A 19,519-nucleotide genomic window follows, 5' to 3' on the forward strand; every position below is an offset into this window, starting at 1 on the left:
AGCTATGTTGGTTATAAAGAATTGCATTCATAAATTCGGACAACAATTTCAGAATTAGCAGTATAAATGGAACATTAAGATGTTAACTATGCTTTTAGGGTTTAATAAACCATCCAAAAAGTTGTTTTTGTGAAGATTTTGTTAATTTTTTTTGTGTATCTATATCTGTGAATTTATTTTAATTTAATGTTTGAATGTTGAGATATAGTGAGTTTTAAAAGTGGCAACAGTTTACAGTGTCCACACACATGATACATGATGAATAATTGTCTAGTCCAAGCTTTCTCTCTGTAAGAACGTTATACACTTTCCTTTTTAGCTCACCTGGCCCAAAGGGCCAAGTGAGCTTTTCTCATCAATTGGCGTCCGTCGTCCGTTAACTTTTACAAAAATCTTCTCCTCTGAAACTACTGGGCCAAATTTAACCAAACTTGGCCACTATCATCATTGGGGTATCTATTTTAAAATATGTGTGCGGTGACCCGGCCAACCAACCAAGATGGCCACCATGGCTAAACATAGAACATAGGGGTAAAATGTAGATTTTGGCTTGTATCTCTGAAACCAAAGCATTTTAGAGTAAATCTGACATAGGGTATAACTGATTATCAGGTCAAGATCTATCTACCTTCAAATTTTCAGACAAATCTGACAACCCGTTGTTTGGTTGCTGCCCCAGAATTGGTAATTTTAAGGAAATTATGCAGTTTTTGGTTATTATCTTGAATATTATTATAAATAGAGATAAACTGTAAACAGCAATAATGTTCAGCAAAGTAAGATCTACAAATAAGTCCCATGACCAAAATTGTCAGTTGACCCCTTTAGGAGTTATTGCCCTTTATAGTCAATTTTTAACAATTTTTTGTAAATTTTTGTAATCTTTTACAAAAATCTTCTTCTCTGAAACTACAGAGACAAATTTAACCATACTTGGCCATAATCATTATTAGGGTATTTAGTTTAAAAAATTTGTCCGATGACCCCGCCTTCCAACCATCATGGCCGACATGGTTAAAAATAGAACATAGGGGTAAAATGCAGTTTTTGGTTTATATCTCTGAAACTGAAGCATTTAGAGCAAATCTGACAGGTGGCAAAAATGTTCATCAGATTTAGATTTATCTGCCCTAAAATTTTTAGACGAATCCGACAACCCATTGTTGGGTTGCTGCCCCTGAGTTAGTAATTTTACAGAAATTTTGCAGTTTTTTGTTATTATCTTAGATATCATTATAATATCTAATATCTAATACTATTAATTATGATTTTGACCTTATTTTACATGATTTCCAAAGCATCAGTAAATACAGGTGAGCAACACAGGCTCTTGAGAGCCTCTAGTTTTCTATCACTCTCCCCTATCTGTCATCTATCACTCTCCCGTATCTGTCATCTATCAGTCTCCCCTATCTGTCATCTATCACTCTCCCCTTTCTGTCATCTATCACTCTCCCCTATCTGTCATCTATCACTTTCTCCTGTTTATTTATTACTGTAGTCATTTTGTATGGATTCATGTTGATAAATATCCTTGTTATTGTGATATTGTTATTTCTTTAGTTTTTGGTGTTAGCTATTTTTAGATTGGTGTGATTTATTTCATAGTTTTTTATAGTATTTTCTAACTATTCAAAGTTCCAGAGTGAATTGTTGGTTGTATTTTAATTTTTATAGAAAGGAAGCCATAGGTATAACTTTTCAGAAATATGAATAAAAAGCGGAACTTATTTACTACATGTAAAAGTAGGCCATTGATCTTTTGTAAGCTGTTACACTAGTAATCATACAATTTTCAAGAAGATTGTTTATCCTAATCTTGACTTTGAAACCATCTAAATCAAAGTTACTTGGTTAGACCTCACTTCAAAATATTTGTTTAGTTTAGCCCCATTGACACTGAAAGTATGAATTGTTTACTCTAAAAAATTTGTGTCAAGGTCAGTGTCAGTTAGTTAAGGGATATCCAGTTTTTGCCTTGCCTCAACAAACTCACAGAGGCAAGACTTAGGTGTGCTGTTTTAGGCAACGTCAGCAATGTTCGTTTGTGATAAGGTCAATTTAAAGTGAACCACTACTGGTAGGTCAATGATATTTTGTATGCAGTTGTACAATGTATTAGTATTGGCACATCTATTTTCAATGGAGATAATTTGGTGTTTAGGTAAGTTTAAGAGGAACCATTGTAAGTTGTTGATATTTGGTATACAGCAGTATAAGCGTTTAATCTCATTTCCATAAAGATTATTTGGCCTTGCACCCTCAGTCATTGTCTACTGACTTTGAATCTTTAGCATAGTTTACAAACCTTACATGTTAAATTTTTGTAAAGGTCAATTTAAGGGGATCACTCATGATAACTCAATGTTATTTGGTTTGGGGTTGTATTAGCATTCTTATTTTCCATATGATGTTTCACATAGTATTGTCTTATAAATTTCAACAGTGGCATTACACTATCAAAATTACATACAGGCAAGACATAAAAATTTGTGTCAATAGTATGTTTCTGTAAATATTTTTGTTTTAGTATTTGATAAAGGAATTTTACAAATGTACTTGTCTGTTTTTTGTTAAATGAATTTTACACAGGATGTGCTATCTGTATTTTTATATACATTTTTATTTTTATTTATCCAAGTCAAATATTGACTTTTAATTAATTTACATACTTGTTATATTGTTAAGTATAATTTGTTTTTTTTTGTAAAAAAAGCTTGTTTTATAACATTTTTGTGCTATGCCTCATGATTAGGTCAAAACGGTTACTTTCTAATGTACATACAAGATACAGAAATATTGTACCCAATACATTTGGAATTATTCAAGGGATGTAACTCTGTTTTTTCCATGTAACATAAATTAGAAACATAATAAAACATTTAAAGATTTCTATTATGAATAATAATCATCAATAGTTATATTGTCATTATTAAGAAATTTGTATACTTTTGAAAAAATAATGCTAATGAAAGATTTTATAAATAACTTTATGGTAAAAAATTAAAAAAAATATATATTTTGTGTACATATTTTTATACCTAGCATTTTGATAGCAAATAAGAAAATAATGTTTATATCTAATGTACAAAACCAACAGGAAGTTATTTTTTGCAGTAGAGAATGAAACGATCTTTCTTTTGTTACTTATAATTTGGTGAGATCTTTGGCATATGGCTTGAGGTTAGATGTAAACTGTTTTCTCATTGTCCCATTGGCACTCATACCACATCTTCTTATATCTGTTTAATTATTTTAGATAATGTATATCTTCTCATAAAATTACTTCGAAATGAACCATGTACACATTTTCATTTATTTGATATTGTCTGTATTGCTTATACATTTGTAACATTTAGTTTTTTGAGGTGATATTTATGTGCTGTCTTTAAATTATGACAGTAGTAAAGGACTGTGGATTTAATTTTTTTATGGATTGGGGAAATATAGATTCCACCATTGCAACAAGTGTGTTACAATATTTCTCCACTCGAGACAGTTAAATTTTGAATATTTAAAGCGCGAGGCTTGCCTAGCTCCTTTAATATTAAAATTTAACTGTTGAGAGTGGAGAAATATCGTAATACATGAGTTATAGTGGTGGAATCTGTTTCTCTAATGATTTTTATCCTTCCTTTTCAAAGATTTGCAGAAAGTTGTGTTCTTTATATGTGACATCATTTGGCATGGTCGCCTTTTTTCATGACGTCACAATCGGGAATTCAGAAGAAACCAAGAAAATTTAACGTCATAATTAAATTTCGACCAATCATTTGCCGAGAACAGATATTTCACTAGTGTTATCTTTTGGGATACTTAATTTCGTGATTTTGGCAAATTCTTCATACAAGCCTATAGTAAATTTGTGTTTCTTTGAAATCCCCTAAAATTAGTACCCAACAAAGATAATAAATCCACAGTTCTATGAAAAGAAAACAAGTGTGAAAAAAAAGACAGAATACTATAAAGATATTTTTAGTTTGATAATAATAAATATTTTTTATATTTAAAATTTTAATTAAAAAATTTTAAATTATTATTAACAATTTTGTGAGGCAGAACATTTTGTAACTACCAAAATCTCATTTCTAGTCAGTTAACTTACTTTTTTTTTAATTGTTTTAGTGTAAAATTTTAGTTTGGTCTTCGATGTTATTATTTCTTAATAAAACTTTGTTGTTTCTTTTATCAGGTCTCATTTTATAATCTTTCCTTACATAGACTCATGAATATACGAAAAGAATAACGGGAATTACCATAGACCTCATCATTGAACATCCAATATATCTAAAACAGACCTTTGGTCTCTTGTGGAGAGTTGTCTCATTGGCAATTATACCACATCTTCTTTTTTTATAAATAACAACAAACAACAATGGTCCAGATAGCCTGTCTTGGTACAGGCACAGAACCTAGGGTTAAAACCAGTTATATTTCAACTTACACCTTTGTCTACATAGACAATTTGTTCTAAAAGTAAAACACAGTAAAACAAAAAACCTCCTACCTGCAGGATGACTACTTAATTTGAACAATGGAAAAAAGGCACATGATTTAGAAAACTAGCTAAAGTATCACAGCTGTTAACTAGAACCCTTGACAGCCTTGACAAATGATATTTCTTGTACAACTATTATAAAACTGTTTTTTATTTGTTTTATGTTTGGAATCCTGAAACGACTTCATTGTCAGCTTAGCTTTTCAACAGTAAGATTATTAGGATGTAGGTGACCTTCACCTCAATTCATGGATCTGTGATCAAGCTTAAAGTTTCAAGGTCATATCAGTTTCTTCTATCCTATAAGGAACATGTAAATTATATTTGGTGTGTCAAATGATTGGATGGTATACATGTCTGGCTGGCAGTTTTCATCTGGCCTTGACTTTATTTTCATGGTTTATAGGCCAATATTTGGTTTGGTCCACTTTTCAGATACTAGAAGCAATTTGTCAACTAGAATTGGTGTATGCAAAGATTGTACGTACTTGTCTGGAAAAGTTAATCAGATCTCACCTCATTTTCATGGTTCATTGGTCAACATAATGTTTTCATGGTTTGGTTTCAATAAACAATACGTTTACATTTGGTGTATGGAATGATGGTAAGGTGTACATGTCTGTCTTTTTGGGTTCATCTGACCTTGACCTCATTACATAATCTACTGGTAATGTTCATTTTATGTCATACTTGTATTAATACCTTTACCTTAGACTTTTCCACATACTTACAATCATGTTCAGTAAAGCAGGGTAGACATTTCAGAGTGTCCTCTCTTGCTACTAAAAGCAATAGGTCAAACTATATTATGTATATAAAATCAAGTAAAATCTTTTTCATTATGATCATTATAGGAGACGAGTCATTTCAGCGTGAGGACTTTGTTATTTACAGTTTCAGAATATCAACAACAGTTTTAAAAAAGAATGCATGTGATGTCATGCCTAGCATATCCCAACTCAAAATTCACAGTCTTTGAAAACAGGTGTCTGATAGATCCAAAAATTGCATACATGGTACAACTCATCACTGTTAAGCTGCTGACCAAATATGAAGTTATCCTGTTTAGTAGTATTGTGTGATGAAATATTCAAAAGTATTAGCAAACAGAAAGTAAGCATTGTGACATGTCCGAAAGGTGTTCACATGTTACAACTTATCTGACCAGTTATGAAGTTATTCTGTTCAGGTTTCTAAGTGTAATGAAAATATCTGTTCAATGAACACATGGATGTACAGACATATTAAAGTATAAAATAATAAGCAAAATGTTAATAAAATTGGTAAACAAATCGTCATTCAAATGTAAACCAAAGGTAAACCATTGCCAAGTAATGCTGTTCTTCTGCACACATATTTACTGGTGTTCAAAACAAGGGATTTCTTTAAAGTGAAAGCAAGTTTCATTACAGCTGACAAATAAACTGGTACATTGTATAAGTGAATAACACAGGATTTGAAATAATAGAAAGCTATTTCAAGTATTCCAATTATTTTTATTATAGTATATAATAACAAAGCACCTTGTGTAAGTATATAACAATAAATGTGATATATATGAAACATGTACAAATAAGTGGATATTCAACATACACCTGATTATAACTTTTATCAAAGTTAAGTATTAAAAAAATAACTTTTCACAATAACAATAAGTTTCAATGGTGAGATTTGTCGTGTTTAGGTATGGACCATATTTCTGTATTTTGTCAAAAATAAGCTGCAAAATTGAGTCCTAGTGTAAAATGGCATAAATTGTAATCCAAAAATCAATAAAAAAAAAAATAGAGATTTTCAATATTTTGCATCCCTTGCGAGTTGCAGAATATTCAGATAGTAAAAATATTTGTTTAATGTTACCTACATTATTCTGTGAATATAAATACATGATTTTTCCACTATATTTTAATAAATAATTATTATTAACCTTTTTATATTAATTAACTGATTAATAAAGCAAACAAAAATTTTGCAAAACCTTTCCTAATTATACCATATAAAATTCAATATCATATATAACACTTAAAATATATATTGCAAACTGAGCACCTATGGAAATTTGTAAATATAAAAAAAAATCAATGCTTATTATAGAAGACAAGTTCTTTCAAATATGTATAAACAAGTAAAGATTGTGATCAACCTTATGATAAAAAATATTATTTCAATATGAATATCCTGAGGAATATATTAAAAATAGAAATGTAACAACAAAAATACTTTCTTATTGGAAAGGGGGATTATCATATTCCATGTATGCTCCTGGCAAGCACCCCTAAATTGAGAACTGCCTAGGGCCTCAAGAGGAACCTGGCAGAAAGATGATTCTTTCTAACATGACTGAAAGTTTCATAATATTTTACAATAAATGGGGAATGTGTCCATGGGACACAGATGATGCCCCCGCTTGCATATCATATAAAGTTGTAAAGGGACATAACTGAAGAACGGTAAAAGTGACCCTACCAAAATTCGGCCTTGATCTGTATTTTGTGGTAATAAGCATTGTGTATAAGTTTCATAACATTTGGCTGAGGCAAACTTAATTTAGAGGACAGAAACGAAAAAATTCAGTAATTTTTCCATTTGTAAAGGGGCATAACTCTAGAACGGTTTAAGTGAAGCCACCAAAATTCAAACTTGATCTGTGTGTTGTGATAATAAGCATTGTGTATAAGTTTCATAACATTTGGTTGAAGCAACCTAAGTTAGAGAACGGAAACCAACTTTGGGACAGAAGGACGTACAGACGGACAAGGGTAAAACTTAATGCCCTCTCCACTATGGCGGGGGCATAAAAAAACTCTGCCAAATTACCAGACAGTGACTATAAAACCATAACCATTCCATACCCTACAAATATCTGTTTCCTAATATAAAAATTAACCTTAATACTCCCAATAAACAATACTACTATAAACAGAATATAAATGTGGAAGTATAACAATTTATAATTTTACATTTAAAATATACTTTTTAACATAATTTACAAATTATTACAACAAATGACTATTAACATTTTTGCTATCATTAATAGAAATAAACATGAACAGTATAACCAGAGGCGGATTTAGAGGGTTTTTCAGGGGGCCCAGGCCCCCTCTTTTTTGAGAAAAATTTGGTTGATTATATAGGGAATCACTGAAGCATGACTGGAGCGGGCCCCTCTTAGGCAGTCAGTGGGCCCCCACTTATGAAAAATTCTGGATCCGCCACTGATAACCTTTTAAATCCCCAAAAATCCTCACAAAAATGTAAATTTAATAACAACCATGACTAGAATAAAACTCCATTATAAAAAATGTAACACCTGGCATAATTTGACATTTAAAAATAAAGTAGATTGAAAATATACATTGCCTTGAACAGAACAACTTACATCATTAAGTATAATACAATGTGGCTACGCAGACAAACACAATTATACATAATACTGGATATCCTTAGCCGCTTTCTTTCATCAAGTCATTGTACACAATGGTGACCATGGAGTGGATGGAAGCATATGATGGATTCACTTCAGTGGCGACCATGGAGTTGGCATTAACAGGCGTGAATGGCCTGTAGCAGTAGATCCTGAAAACAAAGATAAATTACATGTTTCATTTCTGACCACCAATGTCCCCTTTTTTAATGACCATGACTAGAACTAGACTCTGGGTATTCCTGATTCATCCACCAATAAAAACCTTAATATAGCCAAGGTCACTGAAAGCCTTAAACACCAACAAACAAACATATGAACATTTCATGTTGTATATTTCTGAAAATATATATTAAACATACAACATATTTATTTTCCAATTAAGAGGCCTTGTGGGCATTCAGATTATATATGTAAGAAGGTAGAATGATCCAAAAAGATAGCAATATGATATGATAAATCATTATACCTCAAAGTGTATTTTCTTAATAAAAATTAAAGACAAATAATAGTTTCAAATACTATTAACTGGAAGCAAAATAGTTTCCCGTTAACAGACTATTATCCGCTTAATAGTTTCAAAAAGTATTTACTGGAAGAAAAGTTTCCAGTAAAAAGACTATTATGGGCTTTGCTCATAGTTGAAGGCCGTACGGTGACCTATAGCTGTTAATTTCTGTGTCATTTGGTCTCTTGCGGAGAGTTGTCTCATTGGCAATCATACCACATCTTCTTTTTTATATTTACTGGAAGCAAACATTTTCCTCGTACTTTCTGTATAATAAAAAACTTATTTACTGGCTTTTCGAATAACAGCAAGTTTATTGTCCTCATAGCCAGTAAATAAGAGTATACTATGTTGTTTATTACTTAACTGTATAACTTTATTTAGAATAGTCTATGTTTATAATGAAATGAATAGAATTCAAGTTATAGGTTACGGTAATGTATGAAAATGAAAAAAATTTTACCTTGTTTAGTATTCACTTCTGTTAAACTGTTAACCATATCATCAGCTGAGTTGTGGAACCACAGGTTACAGCCTAAAAAAAGAGTGTGTAGTGTCATTTATGATTTCAATGAATTAAAGTGCTTGAATACATTCACCAGCATAACAGTTTTAACATATAATTTCAACTATGCATAACTTTTTTATTCTTTGGATTTCTACTTACCGGTACATTTGTAATGACACAGGGAAGGGACATGTTTCTATCTTAAAATGATTATTGCATGAACATTACAGAAATTGGACAAGAGCAAAAGTTTTAGAGTTCCCTTCAAATCTGTGAGTCTGTTTCTATAAACATTACCAGTACTTTTATAGAAATGTTCTACCACCTTTCTTTAAAAATCAAATTGAGACATTGTTATGGATAATCAATATACTTTCCAAATGAAATTCAAGATATGTTGAAGTACAATCAGAAAAAGAAGCAATTTATGAATGATCACACAGAATTTTCAGGGGAGACAACAAATGATCAAATTAAAAAGGAAAAGACCAAACAAATTTAATTTTACCCAATTTTCCATGGGATCCAACTCTAATTTGGTAATTTAAAATAAGACAAAATAGCCTACCAGTGTTGATTGGTCCAATCAGTCCTGAAAATGATCCCAGTAATCTGTCATTAGGTCGGTCAACTGTTTTCCCATTGAAAACTTCCAGTTCATAAACACCTGAAAGAAAATTTCAAATTGTTAAACTGAAACAAGGATTTGTATACATGTAAGAAGGATTGGAATCTTGCAGTATCTTGTTAATTCTCCTATATCGTGAGAAGTCACATACTTGCCACTATATATTGTATATCTGGTTTTACAATAGATGACTTTCGAATTTGTGCACTTTCCCCTTAATTACTTGCGTCACAATGCTTATGTTATTACGTCATAGAAAGAACTAATTGTACGGTTTTTGACCATTGACCTTGGGTCAACCGGTGTAATTCATTCATAAATAAATGGACAATGTGTCCATGGGACACAGATGATGCCCCCGCTTGCATATAACATTATAAATGGACATAACTCAAGAACAGTAAAAGTGACGTCACCCAAATTCGGCATTGATCTGTATTTTGTGGTAATAAGTATTGTGTATAAGTTTCATAACATTTGGTTGAGGCAAACTAAAGTTGGAGAATGGAAACAGTGTCTGATGATTTACTTTTTGAAAACAATAAGTGAAGATATTCAGTTTGATAACTCTTATCATTTTGATTAAAAAAAACAATGAAAGCATTCAATATTCAAATTTATTTCATAATAGTATACAGTCTAATGTGTTCAATTTCAAATGCAAAATTCTGCCAGGGAAAAAACAACCACAATCATCTGCAATGTTTAAAAATAAATGGCTGAAATAATACATTACCTAAACAGTAACTTTAATTCTTGATACAAAGGTCATGATTTAGGTTATATCAAGTTGAATACATTTCTCAAATTTTAATTCCAAGTATTCAATACCAACATAAAATGAGTATGAACATATAGAACACCAAAATGCCACTAACTGACACCTTGTTTAACTATGACCATGCATAGTAATTTCTGAAAGTTAAAATATTGTGCATAACTGTTTTAATTAACAAGAGTGCACACGCTGAAATGTCTCGCCTTCTTTACTAATCATTGATATTATGTTGATAGTCCTAAATATAAAGCTTTATTACAACTGTCACATAAACTTAACATTAACCAAGTAAACTAAACATTGACCAATGAACCATGAAAATGAGGTCAAGGTCAGATGAACCATGCTAGGCAGGCATGTACAGCTAACAATTCTTCCATACAACAAATAGAGTTGACCTATTGCTTATAGTTTAAGAAAAACAGACCAAAACACAAAAACTTAACACTGAGCAATGAACCTTGAAAATGAGGTCAAGGTCAAATAAAACCTGCGTGACTGCCAAATAGATCATAAAATATTTCCATACACCAAATATAGTTGAACTATTGCATATAGTATAAGAAAAACAGACCAAAACACAAAAACTTAACTATAACCACTGAACCATGAAAATGAGGTCAAGGTCAGATGACACCTGCCAGTTGGACATGTACACCTTACAGTCCTTCCATACACCAAATATACTAGACCTATTGCTTATAGTATCTGAGATATGGACTTGACCACCAAAACTTAACCTTGTTCATTGATCCATGAAATGAGGTCGAGGTCAAGTGAAAACTGTCTGACGGGCATGAGGACCTTGCAAGGTATGCACATACCAAATATAGTTGAACTATTGCACATAGTATTAGAAAAAAAGACCAAAACTCAAAAACTGAACTTTGACCACTGAACCATGAAAATAAGGTCAAGGTCAGATGACACCTGCCCGCTAGACATGTACACCTTACAATCATTCCATACACCAAATATAGTAGACCTATGGCATACAGTATAAGAAAAACAGACCAAAACACAAAAACTTAACTATAACCACTGAACCATGAAAATGAGGTCAAGGTCAGATGACACCTCCCAGTTGGACATGTACACCTTACAGTCCTTCCATACACCGAATATACTAGACCTATTGCTTATAGTATCTGAGATATGGACTTGACCACCAAAACTTAACCTTGTTCACTGATCCATGAAATGAGGTCGAGGTCAAGTGAAAACTGTCTGACGGGCATGAGGACCTTGCAAGGTACGCACATACCAAATATAGTTATCTTATTACTTATAATAAGAGAGAATCTAACATTACAAAAAATCTGAACTTTTTTTTCAAGTAGTCACTGAACCATGAAAATGAGGTCAAGGACATTGGACATGTGACTGAAGGAAACTTCGTAACATGAGGCATCCATATACAAAGTATGAAGCATCCAGACCTTCCACCTTCTAAAATATAAAGCTTTTAAGAAGTTAGCTAACGCCGCCGCCGCCGCCGCCGTAGCCGCCGCCGGATCGCTATCCCTATGTCGAGCTTTCTGCGACAAAAGTCGCAGGCTCGACAAAAATTAGCAAATTAACTAAAACTTAAACTCCTCTAATGCCTTAAGGATCAGGCTGATTATGACTTTTTCCTTTCGCTAATAGTATATAGTTCTAATGCCTTGCTATACATTTAAGGTAAGGCTGGTTATAAATTATTTTACTATCTGTTATAGTAATAATAAGATCTAAATTTCTGTTAGGTACCAATTTGTGACATACATTGTACCATTGAGATAAGGCTGATTAAGACTGAGTTCTAAATTAGACATGATATGTACCATTACTGTATTCTTCTGCTATAAAGTACTTGTAAAATCAGGCTGATTAAGGTTGAGTTCTCCATTAGGTACTAGTATTTGACATACCTTTGAGATCTTTCTGATTAAGATTGAGTTCTCCGTTAGGAACCAATAAAGAATTCTCCTGTCGTGACATCATTGGTAATATTTTACCAAAGTAATTAGCTATCCAGGAGGCATCATTAGCTAAAGCTTGTCTTACTTTTGCTCTGTGATCCAAACTATCTGAAATTGTATAGGAGGTAAAAGTATAGCAGACACGACTTTTGACCATTATTCATTAATCTTAAAATGTAACGTTTTAATTTCACAAAATTTCAACGTATTATTTTAGATCTACTGTGCATTTCCTGCTTATAAATTTTCTAAGGAGTTATTCACTAATTCACAAACCTTTGGTCCAAATAGGAATTGTATCTTCAATATTATTTATTAGTGCTTATGTTCTATTTATTAGATATGGTGTCCATGTTGGTAGGTAGACAGCAAGGTCAGACACAAGTTTGAATCTATACACCCTAACAGTAATTTATGACATTATTAAGTACAATTTTTTTTATTGTGGAGCAGAATTTATTTGTGGTTTACAGAGGGTTGCAAGTGATGGCAATATGTTTGATTTATATCATTGCCATTACCAGAAAAAACTTTTTTTCTAGATGACGATTTCTAACGTCATTTAAATGTTTAAAGAACATTTATCCCTGCATCCTTGAAATGATAAGGTCATTGTGCCTGCTTGACATCTTTCATGAATCAGTCTGCTTTTCTTGTGTACATTATTTAACATTTCAAACAGAAATATATTAATTTAACAACTTTTCCATTGCTGTGAAGCATCATTAACTACTTATTTTAAAATAAATACTATACAGAACTTTGTTTCTATTCTTTAGACTTTTATATTCATGGAAAGAGAGGATATAATGTATCAATTCATGATGAAAAATCAGTATGTGCACATGAAAAAATCATGGCAAAGAAACAATGCTTTAAATGCTGTTCTTCATCTCAAAGGATCAGTGGAGCCTTAAACATGGAGAAAAAACTAACATTAGCATGGATTTGAGTTGAATTCTTTGCTAGATGCTGATCCTACCTACCATATTCCCAGATGTGTACCATATCATTTATACCCCCTATTTCACTAGTCCAATAGCCAATCAAGACTGAATGCTGTGTTCTTAGATGAAGCCACTCTTTAGACAACTCCATAAAGGGCTTTACACTTTCTGGTTTTATCTGGTATACTCTCAGTTCATATACCTTGGAATTATGTCTTAAACTGCTTTGATGAATATTTTTCTTTATGAAACCATTTAACTGAAAATAAAAAAAAGTTGTCATAACTGAATAAAGTTACAAATGCATTTTAAATTTTTTACAGTAAACTTAAATGATTAGGGTCAAAGGTCACCACACCAGGTGAAGTCAGCATAAATACATGTATGTCATAGGATTCCTGACTTTGCACTAAGAAAGTATCAAGGAGAAGTTTATGTTGCCCTTGATTTTTAGTAAAATTTCACAATGTCACCTCATGATTTTTGAAAAATTACACATGTACAGGATTCCTATATTCGATGTAATAAAGATGTTACTACATTAAACCATGGCTGAAATGATACTGAATCTAGACACATTTATTGCATAATAGTGGCTTGTCATTGATTATTATAATCTGTCATCTAGGTAAATTTCAGGAACTGTGCACCATACACACATGACCAATTTATCCAAGTAGAAAATTCATGTTTATTTAATTGCAATCTTTTTCTATAAATTTAAATGCATCAACTCTTTAGATGAAACAACCAATCTTACATGTACTTTAATAAGGATCTTTTATCTATTTTTTAGCAAAGAGAGACAATTCTTATTGATACTTTTACTTGTGATGTTGTCTACAATAAATATCATTTTACTTATTTGATATTTTTTAATTCTTAATTAAATGCTAAAAATATACTTATATGGCAAAAGTTCTCATTACTGTAGAACTACTTTCTTTTACACCACTTTATGTAAAATAACTTCAAGTATGGTTATTTCTCATCTAAAGTAATGGACATGGATCAAAATTGGAGATTGGAGTCTGTAGGAAAGGGTGAGCTACACCAACAACTAATGATGTTTCCAAATGACAAGATAACAGGCACATAAACATGTTGGAGACAGGGTAGGTTAATTATTTTTTATAAGAAGATGTGGTACATGTATGATTACCAATGAGACAACTCTCAACCAGAGACCAAATGACGTAAAAGTAAACAACTATAGGTCACTGTACAGTCTTCAACAATGAGCAAAATTGTACCTTTTAATCTGTATCAGTGGAATAAAAAGGAAAAGAGAAAAAGACACAAAAAAAACTATTTAAACTTTGCAAAATAACTTCACAGAATTTGATCAGTATTACAGATAAAAAATACTTCATCTGCTGATTAAAAAACATCTTCTTTCATTCTAATATAATCCGCTGTACCTCCAAGTAGATTTAATGAAGCAACTTTTTTAACAGTACAAACACTCATGAGCCAAGGTAAAATTGTTTTCAGAATGCCGAAAATGAAAATCATTAAGAGATTTTTTTTGTAAGTCTGTTAAGTTTATACCAAGCTGGTCTTGATTCTGTGTGAATTACATTTTCATATATAGTGTTAGTGCTGTTATTTTGATAACCAGTTTTCATATATCTAGTTTAAACATTTGTATGATTTGTTACTGTCTCATACATCTGATCACTATCTAGCAGCAAATGTTTGACCTTCTTGTACAATTGCAATGGTCAATGAAAATGTCACCAACATCAGTGTAAATAAGATTGCTATATTACGTTTAAAATGTGGAAAAGCATTGTTTTGTAGATTCTGTAATGAATGGCTAAATATAGAACACTCATTAGGAACCCTCATTACGTCATAATCGGAATTCTGGGATTTCCCATGGTTTATATTACCGTCATTAAACAGTTGTTATCCAGGTCAGACATCCCCACATAGAGGAGTGACTAGCTAGAAGACCTAATGAATCAAGTCTGAAATTGTTATATTCAGGTAATATAACACACACACATACACAACCATATAAAATCATTTCAACAACATAACAACATGAACAATAGAAGAAACTGCAAATACAATTATTGATTAAATCAGGGACTTTCTATACTAACGGGACTCGTCTCTATTGATTTTAACTGATTACTACGCCGCCTGTTTAAAGCTACCACCAAACAATAAACTTAGTTTCGTATCTCTGATATACGATGCTAGTAGTTATTTGCGTATTTCACAGTTCATTGTAATTATATTATTATTATTAGTTGTTAAAATAAAATCTGATTAATAGCTATTTACGATGACAAAAAATATAAGATTTTGAAAGAATGATGAATTATTAAATTTAGACGTATCGTTTTAAAGAACATCCCAGTTGTGTAAAATGGTTTACATATCAAACAAGATGGCGGCTACTGAAAATTCAACGAACAAATACCTCAAAGTTCAAAGATCAATATTTAAAAAACGATTTGAGAAATCTTTTGAAAAACTACATTTTGCTATGACAAAATGTATAAAATTTCATAAAAACGATTTTTTGCTAAACTTGAACATGTAGCATGTATAGTTATGAAGAACACTTCGTAAATGACAAATGATTTGCTATAAAGTCACGTGACATTAGCCACGGCCGAGATCAGTCTGATAATTTGTATAGACATCGTTATAAGTGACCAGTCCCGTTAGTATAGAAAGTCCCTGATTAAATGCAATATGATATGTCACTATACTAATTAAACTAGGAATGTTTGACATGTTTTCATACAATAATATGGTTTTAAGAAAACAATGCTCCATTTTGGTTTAATAATTTGCTTTGAAAAACAAAGAATTATACGTCAATTGGTCTATACCATTATATGTCAATTGGTGGATTATACGTCAACTGAGGTATAGTCCACCAATTGGTGGTTATTCCTGACCCGTCAGTTACTTTTGTAATTTTCTCAAAACAGCGATAATGACATGTTTACCTGTTTGACGGTATGGAAATAAATTGAATACTTGTAAAGAATACCTTGAATGAAGGCGCAAATCTTATTATTCTTCTCGAAAACATTTTTTTTCGTCAGAGAAGATTTGTTCAGCAAAACAGGAAATAGGTCAAATGAAGTAAACTGCACACCAGTTCCGTGCTACATCCCAAAATCCGGTTTCACTAATAATGAGATCATCCTCGATTTTGTAAACGTCTTCATCAATTAGCATTACTTCCAGAGGCGGATTTAGGGGGAGGGGGGCAGGGTGTCCGGGCCCCCCTTTTCTGGGAAAAATTTGGTTGATTATCTAGGGAATCACTGAAGCATGACCGGAGCGGGCCCCCTCTTAGTCAGTCATTGTCCCCCACTTATGAAAATTTCTGGATCCGCCACTGATTTCATCTGTTAATTTGTTTTATTTAATATATCAATAAGTTGAAAACAAAATTTCTCATGTTGGGCATTATCCTTCCAATGACCTTGACCTATAATATTTTGACCAAACATCAATATTGGTCTTTCCCAATCTAATTTGAGAATTATCAACCCAAGTTTGATGAAATCTCGATATATTGTTAAAAAGATAACATCTGAAAAAAATTGTCAAAACTTCAGTCTGTGAATAGCCTCTGTCACCCTGACCTTAGACCTTGTGACTAAAAAAAACTAATATAATCATCTTCTATTAAAGTGACTTTCTCCAGAAATTACAGATTGGACAAATGGTTCAAAAGATAACATCTGACAATCGAAATTTTGCCCCAATTTCAGTCTATGAATTATTGATGTGACCTTGATCATTTAGCTAGTAACTGTAAAATCAAAAAGAGTGTTTGTCATCTCATGGGGCCAAAATAAACCAAGTCTTGTAAAAGTTAAAAATATGGTTCAAAACACAACATGATTAAAAATATGGAAACCAAAATATTGCCAAAGTCCAAAGTTTCAAAATTTTCCCCCTAACTTCTGAGTATCAATTACTGATGTTATCTTGACCATTTACCTAGTGCCCTCAAAATAAAAAGAGGTGTTTGTTTTTTCATGGGTCATTAACAAATCATTGAATTGGAAATATGGTTTAAAAGACTTTTCAGGAAAAAAAATTTTGCCCAAACTTTATTCTATCGTTCCTTGACTTTCAACCAAGTGACCCCTATTTAACACATTGGGCATTATCATCAAAGCAAGTTTGGTGATAGTACCTGTATGAATCCATGACAAATTGCCCCACTGGCAAGTCGCCCCACACCTAATCGCCCCACTTTTTCACCAACTCGCCCCACTTTCTGAAAAATCGCCCCACTTTTGTTTACCAACTCGCCCCACTTATGAAAAAGGGTAAAATCCGATTGAAAATAGGTTGGATAACTTGCTCCATTTATGAAAAGGGTAAAAATCCCTCTGAAATAAGGTCTGTCAACTCACCCCACTTGTGAAAAATAGATAAAAAATGATGAATTTAGTAATGCCAACTCGACCATCTTGATGCAAAAGATGCAATCCTGTTGTATATCTATATTCCTGTCCCACTCATAAATAAAATCAATACCTATGAAAACCTTAGATAAACATGCTTTTCCCGTTTGAATGGTTTTACACCAGTCATTTTTGGTCCCTTTATAGCTTACTATTTGGTGTGAGCCAAGGCTCCGTGTTGAAGACGGTACTTTGACCTATAATGGTTTTTCTTTTACAAATTGTGACTTGGACGGAGAGTTGTCTCATTGGCACTCATACCACATCTTCTTATATCTATTTTGTAGTTCTTTTCTTTTTGTTAAAATAAAGCAGAAAGAAGTGAGTTTTCTTTTTGTTAAAATAAAGCAGAAAGAAGTGAGTATCAGTATTTCTGTGACGTGAATGCCAACTATCCCCACTTGTGAAAAATAGAGAAATCCTGATGAATTGAGTCTTGCCAACTCGCCCCACTTATGAAAAATAGAAAAGTCCTGATGAATTGAGTCATGCCACCTCATAGTCAATAAAAATAATTTAATAAATTTTCGTTTTTAAGTGGGGCGAGTTGGCAGACCTGAAAATTATATATTCATCTAGATTTTACCTTTTTCATTAAGTGGGGCGAGTTGGCAGGAGAAAAATTAATGGGATTTAACACTTTTCAAAAGTGGGGCGAGTTAGTAAACCAGTTTGGGGCGATTTTTGTAAAAGTGGGGCGAGTTGGTGAAAAAGTGGGGCGATTTGGTGTGGGGCGATTTGCCAGTGGGGCGATTTGTCCTGCTTCCTACCTGTATAACAAACAGTTCAAATGATACATTGGGAAACAAAAATTTACTGTGACTTTGATCTATCTAACTAAATATCAATATGATCTCCTATCAAAGCATTCTCCAGCTATTATATAAAAGATTGGTGACGGATGGAAAAATAGTTCCAAAGCTAACATCTACGAACCCATTTTTTGCCAAAATTTTAGTCTATGAAATACTGGTGTCACCATAATCTTTTGCCTGGTAATCTCAAAACCAAATAGTGTTTGTTATCCTGTGGGGAAATTATGAAACCAAGTTTGGACATATGGTTCTAAAGATAACATTTTGAAATACCGGTAATAAAATTTGCCAAAGTTTCAGTCTATGAAGAGCTGCAGTGACATTGAATATTATTGATCAAAAAATCAATAAAGGGCTTACCAATGCAAACTGAGGCATTATCAAACTAATTTTGGTAAAAAGTTGATATGGTTAAAAAAAATTACATCTGGATCGAAACAAACATTTTGCCAAATTTTGATCTATCAATATTTGCTATGACCTTAACATTTTCAACAAAATTTGGTCCAAATTTCAGTCTATTAATAGCTGATGTTACCTTGACCTATTAATCTCAAAATAAATCATGGTCTTCCTCTTCCCATTTGGCATTATCATGCCAAGTTTGGAAAAGGTATTCCAAATAGATCCAAAGAATTTGTCATGAAAATGAAATGTTGCCTCCTGCACATCCTGAGAGCATTCTTCCCTTTATTAACATTGTCGCAAAAATTCACATAAGATATGTGTTACTACTTATTATGAATTAAATTATCAAATACCAGCCATGGGAGTATCTTAAAATGTCCAATCCACAACAGAGGTCCTATTGTGCTGAGCTCAAAAGCATGAAGAACAAAACTCACATGATATGTTATTACTCACTACACAATTATGTTTTTGTGATCTTTATGGATTTGTAGTAGAGGAAAGAGTTTTTTGTTTAGGTCAAGTGTGCTGATGATGTATACTTGATTGGGGTTTATAGACATGTGGTATCCAGAAACAAAAACATTCTC

General features: G+C 32.2%; 1 protein-coding gene across 1 annotated transcript; it reads right to left on the bottom strand.

The window, feature by feature from the left end:
- Nucleotides 1-5,973: 5,973 nt before the first annotated feature.
- LOC127701580 (protein NipSnap homolog 3A-like) lies at nucleotides 5,974-16,364 on the bottom strand. Its single transcript, XM_052205546.1, has 6 exons — nucleotides 16,269-16,364; nucleotides 13,292-13,511; nucleotides 12,255-12,413; nucleotides 9,507-9,605; nucleotides 8,894-8,965; nucleotides 5,974-8,074 (listed from the first exon to the last, which is right to left on the bottom strand). The coding sequence occupies exons 1-6, from the start codon at nucleotides 16,308-16,310 to the stop codon at nucleotides 8,013-8,015; spliced, it is 654 nt and encodes a 217-aa protein (XP_052061506.1). The 5' UTR covers nucleotides 16,311-16,364; the 3' UTR covers nucleotides 5,974-8,012.
- Nucleotides 16,365-19,519: the final 3,155 nt, after the last annotated feature.

This window comes from Mytilus californianus, unplaced genomic scaffold (assembly GCF_021869535.1).
Source record: "Mytilus californianus isolate M0D057914Y unplaced genomic scaffold, xbMytCali1.0.p SCAF_5, whole genome shotgun sequence".
Taxonomy (NCBI): Eukaryota; Metazoa; Mollusca; class Bivalvia; order Mytilida; family Mytilidae; genus Mytilus; species Mytilus californianus.

Bases quoted from the DNA above. Each gene is read 5' to 3' on its own strand.
- LOC127701580 (XM_052205546.1), bottom strand. From the start codon at position 16,310: ATGTTTTCGAGAAGAATAATAAGATTTGCGCCTTCATTCAAG. The intron at 8,966-9,506 runs GTAGGCTATTTT...CTCTTTTTTTAG, and splicing joins GATTGGACCAATCAACACTG to GCTGTAACCTGTGGTTCCAC. The intron at 8,075-8,893 runs GTAAAATTTTTT...CTTTGTTTTCAG, and splicing joins AGAAGTGAATACTAAACAAG to GATCTACTGCTACAGGCCAT.